Raw genomic sequence first — 15,236 nt, 5'->3', positions numbered from 1 at the left:
CATACATGTTTTGCATCATGTTGCTTGTGCATTTCTCGTGATTGATTGTGGTTCCGTTGTTTCATGTTCTTGTCTTGGGTAGAGCCGGGAGACGAGTTCGTGAACGAGGAACCTGTTGAGTACGCTTACGAGGATCAAGCTTTCGACAACTCTGAGAACCTTGCAGGCAAGATGACCACCCCTCGAAATCACTTCTATCTTTGCTTTGCTAGTTGTTCGCTCTATTGCCATGTTGCGCTACTTATCACTTGCTATATCATGTCTCCCATTTTGCCATGTCAGCTCCTAACCATCCTTCTCCTAGCAAACCGTTGTTTGGCTATGTTACCGCTTTTGCTCAGCCCTTCTTATAGCGTTGCTAGTTGCAGGTGAAGTTGAAGTTGGTTCCATGTCGGAACATGGATATGTTGAGATATCACAATATCTCTTATTTAATTAATGCACCTATATATTTTTGGTAAAGGGTGGAAGGCTCGGCCTTATGCCTGGTGTTTTGTTCCACTCTTGCCGCCCTAGTTTCTGTTATACCGGGATTATGTTCCTTGAGTTTGCGTTCCTTACGCGATTGGGTGATTTATGGGACCCCCTTGACAGTTCGCCTTGAATAAAACTCCTCCAGCAAGGCCCAACCTTGGTTTTACCATTTGCGACCTAAGCCTTTTCCCCCGGGTTTTCGCGAGCCCGAGGGTCATCTTATTTTAACCCCCCCGGGCCAGTGCTCCTTCGAGTGTTGGTCCGAACCGAGCAGCCTGCGGGGCCACCTCGGGGAAACTCGAGGTCTGGTTTTACTCGTAGCTTGACTTATCCGGTGTGCCCTGAGAACGAGATATGTGCAGCTCCTATCGGGATTTGTCGCCACATTCGGGCGGCTTTGCTTGTCTTGTTTTACCATTGTCGAAATGTCTTGTAAACCGGGATTCCGAGACTGATCGGGTCTTTCCGGGAGAAGGTTTATCCTTCGTTGACCGTGAGAGCTTATGATGGGCTAAGTTGGGACACCCCTGCAGGGTAATATCTTTCGAAAGCCGTGCCCGCGGTTATGAGGCAGATGGGAATTTGTTAACGTCCGGTTGTAGAGAACTTGTCACTTGACCCAGTTAAAATACATCAACTGTGTGTGTAGCCGTGATGGTCTCTTCTCGGCGGAGTCCGGGAAGTGAACACGGTTTGAGTTATGTATGACGTAAGTAGGAGTTCAGGATCACTTCTTGGTCATTGCTAGTTGACGACCGTTCCGTTGCTTCTCTTCTCGCTCTCTTCTGCGTATGTTAGCCACCATATATGCTTATTGCCGCTGCAGCTCTACCTCTTTGCACCATCCTTTCCTATAAGCTTAAATAGTCTTGATCTCGCGGGTGTGAGATTGCTGAGTCCCCGTGACTCACAGATTCTACCAAAACAGTTGCAGGTGCCGACGATGCCAGTGCAGATGATGGGGTCGATCTCAAGTGGGAGTTCGACGGGGAACGTGGTCGTTACTATGTGTCTTTTCCTGATGAGTAGTAGTGGAGCCCAGTTGGGACGATCGGGGATCTAGCATTTGGGGTTATCTTATTTTCATTTGGATCTTGACCGTAGTCGGTCTATATGTTTGTATTTTGGATGATGTATGAATTATATTTATGTATTGTGTGAAGTGGCGATTGTAAGCCAACTCTTTATCCCACTCTTGTTCATTACATGGGATTGTGTGAAGATGACCCTTCTTGCGACAAAACCACTATGCGGTTATGCCTCTAAGTCGTGCCTCGACACGTGGGAGATATAGCCGCATCGTGGGCGTTACAAGTTGGTAATCAGAGCCATCCCCGACTTAGGAGCCCCTTGCTTGATTGAATCGCTGGCGTTGTTGAGTCTAGAACAAAATGTTTTGAGTCTTAGGATTATATATATCGGAGAGTAGGATTCTTTTTACTCCTCAGTCCCTTCGTCGCTCTGGTGAGGTCTCCTGACGTAGAAGTTTTGTCTATTCTCTCCTCAAATTTCACTTAAAAAAATTTAGGATCACGCGGGTATCTTGGAATCGTTCCGATGGTTTTGTGACGAGAACATTGTTCTTGGTGCCTCCTGACATTTAGGGGTTGTGGCAGTGTCCCGGGGAGTTGAGCTCTGAGGTGTTGTCGTCACAATTTTATCGTTGCAGTTCTGGAATACCTGAGTTTCGCCGACATCGAAATCTCTTTTATGCAGTTGTTGGTGAGATCACCTCGATGCCACCCAGTACTGGGGCGGGAGTTCGGGAGTATTGCCATAAATTGTATAACGGATGTTTTTCGAAGGTCGAGGTAAACGATTTCCGAAGGTTTCTTGGTTATGTGTTGACGGATGGATACAGCTGGATCTAGGGATTGCTAGTTTGGGTGATATATTTTGTGTCCCCTGTATCCCCAACACCAGATTGCATAACCAGAAAGTTTCGGGAGTTTATAAGTGGGAATTCAAGTAGCCTTAGGATATCTTTCCGACAGACGCATGATATGAGATTGGGGTTCGACGTCTAGTGGTCCGCCTGTACACGGTTGGTTTTACAGTGGTCTCGTAGTGTCTTAAAGAGTCCTTGGCTATGCCGACTCGGGGACGCTTCGTATGTCATGTGCACAGCCTTGTACATGATGGTGCTATACGATTGAGCCCGTGTGGGCCCCACCACGAAAACTTCGGACGAAATCTCTATCATATGTTTGTTCCAGCTTATTCTGCAAGCCAATACTTTGTTTTGTTTTGAATTGTGATATTCGAGTTGCTTCGAAGTCATATGTTGATTCCATATCTTTTTCAAGTGGCTTCTCAACTTATGGAAGTGTGATGATTTACTACGGAATTCATTCGTTCATCTTCGTTCGAATGTTTATTGTGAAGACTAGATGTTGCAATTTCTATCCGTTGATTCTACTTATCTTTTTGTCTATCAAGATGCTAACGGATGTCACCCTCTTCAGGATGGCTCCGCCAACGCGTCAGAATCCGGAACGCAATGAAGGGAGTCAGGCGAACCCTCCGCCACCACCTCCGCCTCCGGAGGCATGGCAAGCTATCATGGCAGCCACCAACGCCAATGCTCAGATGATTCTGCAACTCTTGCAAGAACGCACCCAAGGGCAAGGCAATCAAGGCAATCAAGGTCAAGGCAACAATCAGCCTCATTTCGCTACACTCAACCAGTTTCTCGCAAATCAGCCCAAGTCTTTCAGCTACTGTGCCTAGGCCACGGATGCCGATGATTGGCTCGTGGATATCAACAAGAATTTTGAATGTAGCAATGTCAGGCCTGAGGACTATGTCAAGTTCGCTTCTTTCCAACTCAAGGACCAAGCTGCTGATTGGTTTCAACAATACAAAGATTCCAGAGGAGGTCGTGTGATCACTTGGACTGACTTCTGTCGGGACTTCAAAGCGCACCACATTCCACAAAGTGTTGTTGAGAGCAAGCGTGAGGATTTCCGCAATCTCAAGCAAGGCAACATGTCTGTGTATCAATACAACATCCAGTTTCAGAAACTTGCTCGCTTCGCTAAACAAGACGTTCCTGATGAAAAGAGCATGATCTATCACTTCAGAGGTGGCCTTAGAGAGGATCTGCAGTTAGCTCTCGTACTTTTGAGCCTACTCAGTTTGATCAATTCTACAATATGGCACTGAAGCAAGAGGCTGCTCAGCTCAAGTGTGAGGCTTCTAAGAAGAGAGTCAGAGACGCAGTTCAGTCTTCTTCTTCCTCACTTGTGACAGCTAAGCAACAGAAGTTCTGGTTGCCTCCTCCTCCTCCGTTTCGTCAGCCTTACCAGCAGAAGAACAAAGGTGGCCATGGTTCTTCCAACTCTTCCAACTCTGGCTATCAGAACAAGTCTCAGAATCAAGCTCCAAAGTCTAATGCTCCTTATCACCGTCCACTCTCAGAGGTGACTTGCAACAAATGTCAGCAGAAAGGTCACTATGCTAACAAGTGCTTCAACCAAAGGCATCTTCCGCCTCCTCCTCTTGTCAGATCTTCCAGCAATGCAGTGGTCAAGCATAATCCAAAGTCTGCAAAGGTGAACATGATGAATGCAGCTCAAGCGGAGGAATCTACTCATGTGATAATGGATAATCTTCCTGTTAATGATATTCCTGCAATCTTAGAGAAATTCTCAACGAATCTTCGGCAAAATTTAAAGTGTTCAGAAAAAATTAAAAAAAATCCAATAAATCATAAATGTTTCGTTTTGTATTCTGGGAAAGTCTCAACCCATTTGGATGTATGGTTTGTGATTAAATAGCTTTTTAAGCTAAAATAAATAAAAAATGTGTATTCGCAAACTATACATACAAATGGATTGAAATTTTCACAGAATACTAAACGAAACATTTACAATTTATTGGAAAAATTTCAAACTTTTCTGAACATTTTTAAAAACTTTATTCAAAATATGGATCAATCTGGTCCGTCGGATTTTTAATGGATGGCTGATAGAGGGGGCTAAGTTACGGTGAGACTTAGGGCGTGTTCGGATTCGCTCTAGTTTCACAAAACTTCACGTAGCCAACTTCTCTTCGTCGCTTCTCACTCCAGGTAGCGATCCCAGATCCGTTCGGGTGCATCCACAGTTTCTCCAGCGCTGCAGTCCAGCTGGGAAACCTGTGGCCCATTCAGGGCAGATTGGGCCGGCTCAAGGCAGCCCAATTAGGGCCAGCCAGTGCCCCGATTCGAGAGGGAGAGGGGGGCAGCGAGGCGAGGGAGATTGGTCATGTAGCAATGAGTTATGTTTTTCGAGGGATGGGGAAGCGAACCGGTATCTTTAGCGGTGACTGTGGATGTGAATTGCGTGAACTCCAACTTCTGCAATCGGTGGAGCTGGGCCAAGCTCGCTCCATGTTTTTGCACTACAATTGGGCTTAGCTTCAAGAATCCAGCTTCTTGGAGCCCAAGCGTTCGGGTGAAAACGATCCATGAAGTTCCTGGAGTTAGAAGTGGGAGGAGATCCGAACACGCCCTTAGCTTCATGAAGTCACTGAAGCTGCGTCCTACAAGGGATGGGCTTTGGCCTGGTCCTCAGCAAGGTGAGCACGAATTGAAATCATTGCACTTGTAGTGGTCTAACCCCTACTCCCTCCATAAAAAATATAAAAGCATAAAAGCGTTTAGATCACCAAAAGCACAAACACAAATATACATATTGGTAATGAAACAAGGAATATATCAAAATCCCACAAGCACAAATATACATATCAGTAATGGAACGAGGAATATATCAAAATCCAGACCAAATGACACGGTTCAGAGGCCATTAAAACAAGAGAGAAGTATATTTTTTGTCCCTAAACTTTCTTGAAAGTACAGAAATAGTCCCTCAACTTTAAAACCGACAAACCTTGGTCCCTCAACTTCTTAAACCGGATTAGTTCAGTCCCTTCGTATCGTTTTGGGTGGTATTACGTGGACACGGTTTTAACCAAAACTTGACACGTCGTCTGGGTTTGACCGCCATGTCACAGTCCACATCTCCTTTTCTTTTCGAAACTGGCCCCAAAATCCAACCCAGGCGTGCCGAGCTTGGATGAGAAACGGCGACGGCGTCGTCCACGACGGTCATGCAGCGGAGATGCAGCGCGATGAGCTCAGCGGCCCAGGGAGTGGCGTCGAGCTGCACATGAATAGCTGTGCTGGCTCTTCCGTCCTAGCGACTAATGCATGCGTGCACTCTGCAGCACTGCGGCTAAATGGGTTCCCGTGCAAGAGGACCTAGAACTAGAACGTGACGGTGGAGGCCTTCTCCTCCTCCGTGCTGGCACTCCCGGGAAACACCGGCAACCCGGTCCGCTCGCGGGCGAACGTGGAGAAGCTCCCGGCCGGGGCTCAACACGCTGGGCGTCTCCATGTCCCGCGTGGACTACGCACCGTGTGGGGCGTGAACCCACCGCACACCCCCCCCGTCGAGCTGCAGCCTGCGCCCGGCGCGCCGCCGCCGGCCTGTTGAACATGATGCCCGAGCAGGAGGAGGAGCTCGGACAAGCCCTCTTCACGCACCTCCGTTGACGGCGTTGGTCGTGCCGTTGGTCACGCACAAGTTCCGGCGAGGCCGCGTTGTGACATGGTCGGCGTTCCCTTTCACACGAGCGTCCGTGCGTGTTGGGTAACTTGGGCTGATGACGTCGCGTTCGAACCGGTCGACGGCGTCGTGGTTGAACCGACTCCGAGCTCACGCCATGGACACACGGACGCATGGCAGAGCAACCGCCGCCGGTGTGTGTGTTGCTGTGGGCCGGTGATGCGCGAGTGTGTGCGTGCGTCGCCTCGCCGTGCTGCAGCTCCCCGGTCGCCTGCACCCTCTGCGTGCGCTGCCGCGAGTCACAAACTCACAATAGCTCCACGCCTATCTCCTTCTTCTGTTTCTGGACGTGCGCCACTGCTCGACGAAATGCCCAGCTGAGTTAAACTGGGAAGGAAGAAGAAGATTGCCACGTGAGCGCGCCGACCTGTCAAAACCATGCCAAGTCAACATGAAAACTGCTTATGTTGAGTCAACGGACTAGGTGGTGTTTGGTTCTCTACTCCTAGGACTTTTTCTAATCCCAACTAAAAAGTCCCTAGTCCCTAAAAAGTCCCTCCCTGTTTGTTTCCAGAGACTAAAAAGTCCCTAGTCCCTTCCTAAAGGTTATTAAATGACCATGTTGCCCCTAGTATATAGAAAAATAACAATCAAACAACACCATGGGGTGGCGGGCCAATGGGTGCATGGAGGGGCATTATTGAAAAAGTCCCAAAAAGTCCCAAAAAGACTCTTCTTGAGAGTCTTCTTCATTTAGTCCCAAATGCCTAGTTTAGTCCCTAAAAAGTCCCTCCTGTTTGGTAACAAAGTCTCTAAGAGGGACTTTTTCTAGTCCCTACACAAAAAAGTCTTTGGAAACAAACACCCCCTAAACTAATCTGGTTTGAGAAGTTTAGGGACCAAGTTTTACCAGTTTTGAAGTTAACGGACGGAAAATATAATTTTCCCTTAAAACAATACATATAAAATTAGAGAAAAGTATGTTTTTGGTCTCTCAAGTTCCCACAAAGTATAGACTTGGTCCCTCAAGATTTTTTGATATACATTTGGTCCCTCAATTCTCAAAACCGGATAAGTTTGGTCCTAAACCAGATTTTGAGCACGTTGACCGGGTTTGACCGCCACAAAACCGCTCGATGAATACTATATTAAAAAAAACTTCAAAAAAGACAAAATTTTACTAGAGCCCGTCCGATGTCATTTCATGACAAAATTTTGGTCGCACCTTGCGCACGTAAGCATATTGGACCCCAAAAAAATTCAGAATTTTTGATTTTGTTTTGATATTTTTAATTTATTATTCATTAGGCAGATATTTTTGTTTTTTTGCCACGAGCTCCTCGAGTGCTGAAAGAGCCCGAAATTTTGTTCCCATCTTGCGCATGTAAGCATATTCGACCCCAAAAAATTTCAGATTTTTTTGAAGTTTCTTTTTAAATTACTGTTCATCAGGCGGTTTTGTGGCGGTCAAAACCGGTCAACGTGCTCAAAATCTGGTTTCGGACCAAACTTATCCGGTTTTGAGACTTGAGGGACCAAATGTATACCAAAAAATCTTGAGGGACCAAGTCTATACTTTGTGGGAACTTGAGGGACCAAAAACATACTTTTCTCATAAAATTACAGTTGTTAATAGTAAGCATTGACTGTTACTACCTTGTTCTAATTACATGAAAAATTATAAGTACAAGAATCACATCCATGTTTTATGCCAATTTATTTTCGTAAATGTTTGACAGTTCGATCATTCGATTTTTTTTTAAGGTTCCAGGCTCACCAAGCCGGGCTCCAAAACGCATTTCGGCCATGTTCCCTTCTTTTATCCCTGACGTAGACTCTGTTTGTATAGTCTGTGTGATACCCTCGAAACCACATCTGGGTTACGAGGATGACTGCACACAGTTCTGAAGATGTCTTTGTAACAGCACACGGGAATTGCATGTTTTGAATCAAAGATGCAGACATAAATGTAATGTGGCTCCCTTCATTCAGAGTATCTGAACAATAGAGCAGCACCACTTGCTCGCCAAAATCAACTTGACAAAACAGAAGATACATAACATTTGGCTCTGTCTACTACTCCCACGTAAAAAATTTGAGCAGCGGTGTGGCACTAGGATCTCCAGGGTAGTCCTTTGTCCCCAAGTTAATCTCTAGGGTGTGGCTGTTGATGCGCAGAGTCGTTGCCGCCTCTGTGCACGCGAATTTTACCAATTCAACATATTCTTGGCTTGTTGGAGCTTCGCGTTGTAAGCGCTTTTCAGTTCGTCCCGCGAAAGTACATGGTAAATAATACACCAACATTGTAGCGAAGTGTTCGTTCCATGTAAGCAAATACGGAAAAAATGTAGCTTACTCCCCCGCTGTTCTCTGAACAACCCCCGGCATTTTCGCTTACTTACTCCCAATGAACCTCCAATACTGGAACTCCTGAGGGCAGCTTCCCCCGCGACATCCACATACCATTTTATTGCAAGGGTGGCATTCACGTCACCGGTTTTTTGTCCATATGGCCATGCACATCACCCTTCTCATAATCTCTGGATAAGGCTACGCCCCTCTCCTTCTCCCACACTCCTCTTTACACGACGTAACCGCCGCCATTTGCCCTCAATTCCATTAAAGTTAGCATGAACTCAATTAAGTAGAACTCCGACACCGACCAGGGGATGGAGCTCACAGATCCTATAGTCTTGCTAGTTGCTACACGTGCTTGGTGGCATGGAACAGGGCCCTTCTCTCAGTGGTTTAAACCCATGAAACGATTGTGCACCATGTGAATGCACTTGGCTGAGGATAACAAGTTGGTAGGAGGAAGAACCTTGAATTATGGGAGGCAGAAGGGTGACGGGGCCACCAGTGGCATAACCGGTGGCGCGGATGACATGGACCTCTGAAAACCACTTTAGGGAGTAAATTAATCTAGTGTTCAAAGCACAAGTATCTTAAGTAAGCCAAAAAGAACTCCGAGAGCTTATCTGGACAAAGAGCATACTTGTGACAGGTATTATGGTGTGTGGCTGGGTTGGGGCATCCGGCTTTAGATGTTAGGGTTTGATGTGATGTCCGTTTGGTATTAGGTCCGGATATTCGGCACACCTTCATCAATGGGATACGAGTAGCAACAGGTGTTGTCTAGATGGTGGCTTCTGACTGGCTGATGTTTACTTTGTATGGCCTTTGTGATTAATTAATAAGATGGTCGCATGCATCATCCAGATGAAGAGCCCAGGGGTCTATCCTCTTTTTCAAAAAAATTATGGATCTTTGCCTAGCAAATCTGTCATAGAAGTACTAACAGCCAGCCTGAGAACAACGCTAATAAATGACGGTGAAGTTGATCCTTTCAGTTCAAAACGTGGAAGATAGCTTCACTGGAAATAAATGAGTTTGACCACTTCACAGGAGACATCAAATCACTAGAGACTGGAGAGATTCTTCCAACCAACCCAGTATAAAAGAAGATCATCCCATTATTGGCCCAGCTTCTACTGTATCATGTTGATCAACTAGAAAATTTTACATGGCTCAAGTCAAACTGTTAGACATCAATGCATTTTGATAGTGATACGGCCGTAGAAATATAGCAGCACAGAACACATACCTTGCAAGCTTTTAGCATTGGTTGCAGAAATGATGATCTGAAAAATCCGATAGATTTCTCAAGGGATGTCCTTTCCCAATCTGCGGCCTACCTGGGCATCTGTCGGGGCGGGCCTATCCAAGCCTAAGGTGAAAAACCTAGGCGTGAGCCCGGCCCGGCCAGCCTAGGCCCAGTCCGGCCCGTCAGTGAGAAAGCCCGCTGGGCCCCTTTCCTAAAACGCGAAAAGCCAATCCTAGGCTCGGCCCGACATGTTCTTCGGGCTAAAACTCAGGTCCAGGCCTGGCCCGCAGGCAAGACCGGGCTTTTTCGGGCTGGGCCGGGTATCCCATGGCCAGGTATAAGAGAGGGTGATATTACAATTAAAAAACATTTTAAGGGGCACATTTGAGATGTTTTCGACTAGACTGGCACGATTACATTGTTCCCCTCCATCCAAGTTTTTTTTTAAATAATTTGAATTGCTTACCACATGTGTCACATAGTTCCCCTCCGTCCAGGTTTATAAGGTGGACATAGATTTTATTAGATGTTGAACCTAGATATGTTTACAAACTTTGTTTGGTGATGAATCAAATGATGTGTTTTTTAGTAATACCTTATACCACATGTTTCATGGGTAAATTGAAGATTTAAAACTCGTGTCCGCTTTAGAAACCAAGATAGACTTATTTATTTATGCCAGAAGTCATATACTCCCTCTGTTCCTAAATGAGCAGAGGAAGTATCAAACAAGTCAGAGTTTACTAGAACACCTTTGATAACAATGGAAATCAGATTAGCTCAATGTTGCACCTGCTCCACAACATGGGAGCCAGACAAAGTTTGTAACTACGGTCGGGAGAGAGACCAACAATCACAATCCAAAGCAATAAGGTGTAGGATGTTATTGAAAAGATTGGTGTCAATGCAAACTAAGGCAAAAAGATAGCCACACTCACAACCCCGAGGATCAGATCTCAGAACCCCAACATGCCCACAAGGCCACCACAACATAGAAACCAACAACACCACAACAAGGACGGAACACTTATTCAACTGCGCCGACGCCTCCACCATCTAGACAAACAAGAGAACATCAAAACCAAATACCCTAGACCAAATCTCTCCCATTGAGCGCAAAGATCCATATCCATGGTCTCTCCCAGGTCTTTCTATGCCAGTAAACTTCGCAAGAGTAAACTTCACACTACTGCGAGAGAAAGCTTTGTGTTTAGTTTTGCAGACTGTACTCTACAAAAATATATCACGCACACAGCTTAATCAAATAATAGCAAAACATGTGCCACCCTCTTGTATGGTAAGTTAAACATCTTCATGTAGCCAACCAAGTCGCTACCAAGTAAACGCAAATTATCTGGTACACATATCCATGTAACAAATTAATGAAAAAATGTCATTCCGAAGCATTTGTCGAACAGATTTTCTCATACGCCATGCAGGAGAGGATGTTGCTGTCTCTAACAGTGTCATTTCTAGAAGATTTAAATCTAATGAACGCTCAGAAAAAACCCATGTCGAAAAACGTCTATTATCTATATACACATGCGGCAACAGAGTCAGACCATCGGTACATCCACACCACAATGCGCACATTGCAAGCCTCCAGTTCAAATTATGCCGATTATAACTTCTAAGCATGCAACTCCATGACAAACGCAGCGTCCTCTGAAGCATCCACCACCTGATGGCTATGAATCATGGCCATTGGCAGCAGGAGCAGGCGCTACTGGTGCTTCTGGTGCAGCTTCTAGTGCGAGATGTTGCTGCTCAGCAGTGGGTGCTTCAGCAACTCCATTCTGCTGCAGGGTATGAGAATTATATTCAAATGAGATAACTGAACCGGTCAAAATAGAGAAAGAGACTCTTTATTCTTTGAAAATCCTAACCATATGAAGTTTGTACTTCGAAAAAATTCTAGCCCTCTAATTTCGATAGGGACATGTATATTTTTTGTAGTTTCATCAAGAGTTTAAAATAGAAGCTTCTAGCAGTTCAGAAAATGGTACACAATTTCGACTTCAGGTTATGAAAATATACAAAAATAGTAAATTATGTACCCCCTCTGTATAAGGTGTTGTTTTTTCAAAAGTCAAACGAGTGCATATTTGACCGAGTTTTTAGAAAAATATATCAATATCCAGAATACGAAATTTATATCATTTGATCCATCATGAAAAGTAGTTTCATATTTTATCTATTAAGTATTGCAGATGTTGTTATTTTATTCTATAATCTTGGTCAAACATTCAAATGGTTGACTTGCACGGAAAACAATACACCTTATATTCTGGAACGGAGGGAGTACATCAAATCTGATAAGGTAGGCTGTTAATCTAATGGAAGGGGAGAATTAGTGCTTACAGCGTCATCGGTTGCTGGCAGCACAACTTTCAAAGGTGTATGACCTTTGACCTCTCTCATCATACCCTAGGAAGGAGAAACACGTTGAAGAATCATTAACATATCAATATGTAAATGCAAAGTCAGGCATGAGGTACTCTAACATTGTGACTATTTTAACTATATTGATGTAAGCACATTGTTGCTGATAAAGTTAAAACCATCTTGCCAGAATATCATAGAACCAGCATCCAACGTAATAGACGGTACAGAAGGATATATTGTTACAGCTGGACTGTAGACAACTAAGAGATTGTTACTTATTGATGTTAAAGGAGACAGGACCTCTTCACAATATATAGGTTGTGCAACAACAGAGCCTGCTGTAGTGCTGTGGATGTTGGTACAAACAACAAGGTAAATGAACATACAACACAATACCACAAGAATTTTAAGTACCTTGTTTGCCCACGCGAGTCCACATGCATTGCACAGAGTCCTTGGTCCATCCGGTCCTCGACGCATCATAGGTGTATTGTTAGAACTAATACCACAATGCTGGCATCTGAAAGAATTGGATAGTGAAACAATTATCAAAAACAGTTTTGCTAAAGCACATCTAGATGTGCCCTAAGTATTGCACATCTAAGTCTTGTGCCAATGATTTTACCCGAAGATTCATGCAGGTATTTTCTTTCTTTTTTTCTTTTCCTTTTCTATGCTTGATTGAGTCGCTTAGATGTGCAATAACTAGGGCACATTGTATTCTGAAGCAAGCTATTGCTACAGATAAACAGTGACGTGTACAAATAGAAGTGTTCAAGAAGCATCTCATGTCATCCAAAGATCACAGGTACTTCAACTAATACCAACAAAATTTTCGGTAAGCAACAACCGAATAGCAAAAAATAGCGAGTGCAAGCCTTGGTAACAATGATAGATGCATGTCTTCAAGCTAGCATTTTAATTCACTGAATTCAGTTCTATGTAGCATCATATCATCAGCTTACGGGACAACCTTGTACACAAGAGTATCCAGATAGTGATATAGAGCCAAGAATATCCAGATAGTGAAATAGAGCCAATGAGAAGCCAGGCAACTAACACACTGCACTAGACACTAAACCACGCATTGTTCATAACAGCAAACTCCTGGCTATCCTGCGCAGGCATATGGGGACATCACACCAAACCTAACTTCGGTACTGATTTACAACGAAATCATTTATTCACAATATGCAAATATCGTCATTCTCAACTTATGGAATCCGGATAAAAGAAATTTATAAGTGCTTACATATAATCAGTACAACAGTTTGTGGACTTACACAGGTGCAGAAAGAGGTCGACCTTCCACTGCACCCCAATCTGAATTAGCCGCAGCTGCCGCTTCTTCGGCCTTTGCTTTTGATGATGTGAACTGACCTTTATGGCGCTGCATCCTGCAAATGGGTGAACAAAAGTATGTATAGAGTCATGACACAGCATGCAAAGGGCAGAGCTAACTTTTATGTTACCAAGCTAGCACTGACCTGTGTGCAACTTCCTTCCTAACAGAATAGCGGATCTTCTTATCGAAGTTCCTTTCCTTGCGCTTTTCGCGGAACCTCATCAGCGATGCCATCCGATGTGAATTCAACCTCTATATCACAGGGTACACACGACATGAGCACCACATAATTCGAAAGCTTCTCAACGGATAAAGGATACAGCTCACCAAGAGAGGTCTAAACCTTACTGTATGATGCTGAAGACGACGGCCCCACGCCCATACCCGGGCCGAGCTCCCTTCCTCCAAGCAATAAGAGAACCGCTTGCACCTGACAAATTACCAAATCAAAGGATTCATTTCCATCCAATCAAAGTACATCAGAGCAGGAGAGCGAAATTTGCAGGGAAGGGATCAGAGGCGCGGCACCTTCTCGGCGGACACAGACTCGAAGACGAACACCTCGCCCTGGAAAGAGAGCGTGAGCGTGTTCGACGGCGCTTGCGGCGCGCCGCCCGCCTCCATGCCGTGCGGCCCCGCCGCCCCGTGGTGGGCGTGCGCCGCGGCCGCAGCGCCTTCCTCGTCCATTGGGACGGCCTCCCCGGTAACATAATCGTACGCGTACCCATGCCCTTCCTCTCCCTCCTCCTCCCCCTCTTCCTCCCCCTCCTCCTCTTCCTCCTCCTCCTCCCCGTGCTCCAGATGCGGCTCGTACTGCTCCATCGCCCCCGCCGCGGCCTCGACCTCGGCCATCGCCGCCGCAGCCGCGGCCGCCTCCTCGTCCTCCGCCGGCTGCTGCGGCGGGGGGCGCTCCGGGCCCCGGCGGGGCTGGTAGGGCTTGCTGGCGTCGTGGTGGCCGCTCATGGTGGGGGGCGGGATCGGATCGGACGACGGGGGTGGAACCCTAGGCAGGGCCTCGTTCGGGTGTAGTAGCCGCAAGATGGGTTGCGAACTCGCGATGGAGCGCGTGGCGTGTGGGCTTTTGAGGTGGGATCGTGGCCGTTCGATCCGCGCCGTTTTTTGCTGCTCCTTTTCTGGTGATGCTTTTGGAATAGCTTTATCTGCCAAATAGTATTATTTATTGGTCCCTAAAAAATATATACAATGATGATTTACTGGTGGCCAAGTTCTGCACATCTTTTTTCAAAAGGCCCAAGGTCATATATTAAGTATCATGGGTCCTTACAAACACACCCATAAATAAAGGAAGATAAAATACATTTAAATTCTTGAGGGTGCGAAATCTTCTTCCTCCTGCATAGCAAAACTCGGTTCCACCTCTGAGCTTCCGTCTTAGCGGAGAAAACATTTTAAACCCCAAGAACTTGTAGAAGTAACGGCTGAAAAGTCGTCGATGCACACTAGGAGAAGTCGGCGGCCGCAATCTACAGAGCTAACCGTCGCCTTGGAGACGAAAAGGCTGATAAGGTCATGTAGAAACTTTGAAGATCATGAATGTAGGTCGAATCCATACGAATTCACTAGAAACCTAAACCAACCGGGTCCCGGAAGATCAGCCAGAGACACGGCTTCACACACCCACCGTCGATGACGAACACACCAACGAAACCGGGAAAAGCTAAGAGAATATTATTTTTATACGGGGATAGTGTCGTTGCATCGCTATCCCAAACCAAACTTGAAGAGTCCCTAAAGAGAACATGAAGAAAAACATCCATGTCATTGCACGACATGTCCAGGTCTAACGTCGAGCTCGTCGTCATCTAGGACCATGCATCAAATCCCTCTTCTCCAGTGACCTAGCCAAGTCACACCGCGC

The 15,236-nt window shown here is 45.7% G+C and overlaps 1 protein-coding gene across 2 annotated transcripts; it reads right to left on the bottom strand.

Moving 5' to 3' along the window:
• Positions 1-10,977: 10,977 nt before the first annotated feature.
• Positions 10,978-14,424, bottom strand: LOC123143803 (GATA transcription factor 17). Of its 2 annotated transcripts, none has more exons than XM_044562797.1 (7): positions 13,886-14,424; positions 13,701-13,787; positions 13,500-13,609; positions 13,296-13,409; positions 12,427-12,532; positions 11,989-12,054; positions 10,978-11,426 (listed from the first exon to the last, which is right to left on the bottom strand). In XM_044562797.1, the coding sequence occupies exons 1-7, from the start codon at positions 14,318-14,320 to the stop codon at positions 11,316-11,318; spliced, it is 1,029 nt and encodes a 342-aa protein (XP_044418732.1). In that variant the 5' UTR covers positions 14,321-14,424; the 3' UTR covers positions 10,978-11,315. The 2 variants fall into 2 exon arrangements, with proteins under 2 accessions (XP_044418732.1, XP_044418733.1); XM_044562798.1 differs by having other exon boundaries at positions 10,978-11,423.
• Between the last annotated feature and the right edge of the window lie 812 nt (positions 14,425-15,236).

This window comes from Triticum aestivum, chromosome 6D (genome assembly GCF_018294505.1).
Source record: "Triticum aestivum cultivar Chinese Spring chromosome 6D, IWGSC CS RefSeq v2.1, whole genome shotgun sequence".
NCBI classification, from domain to species: domain Eukaryota; kingdom Viridiplantae; phylum Streptophyta; class Magnoliopsida; order Poales; family Poaceae; genus Triticum; species Triticum aestivum.
This window is presented reverse-complemented; position numbering and strand designations above follow the sequence as displayed.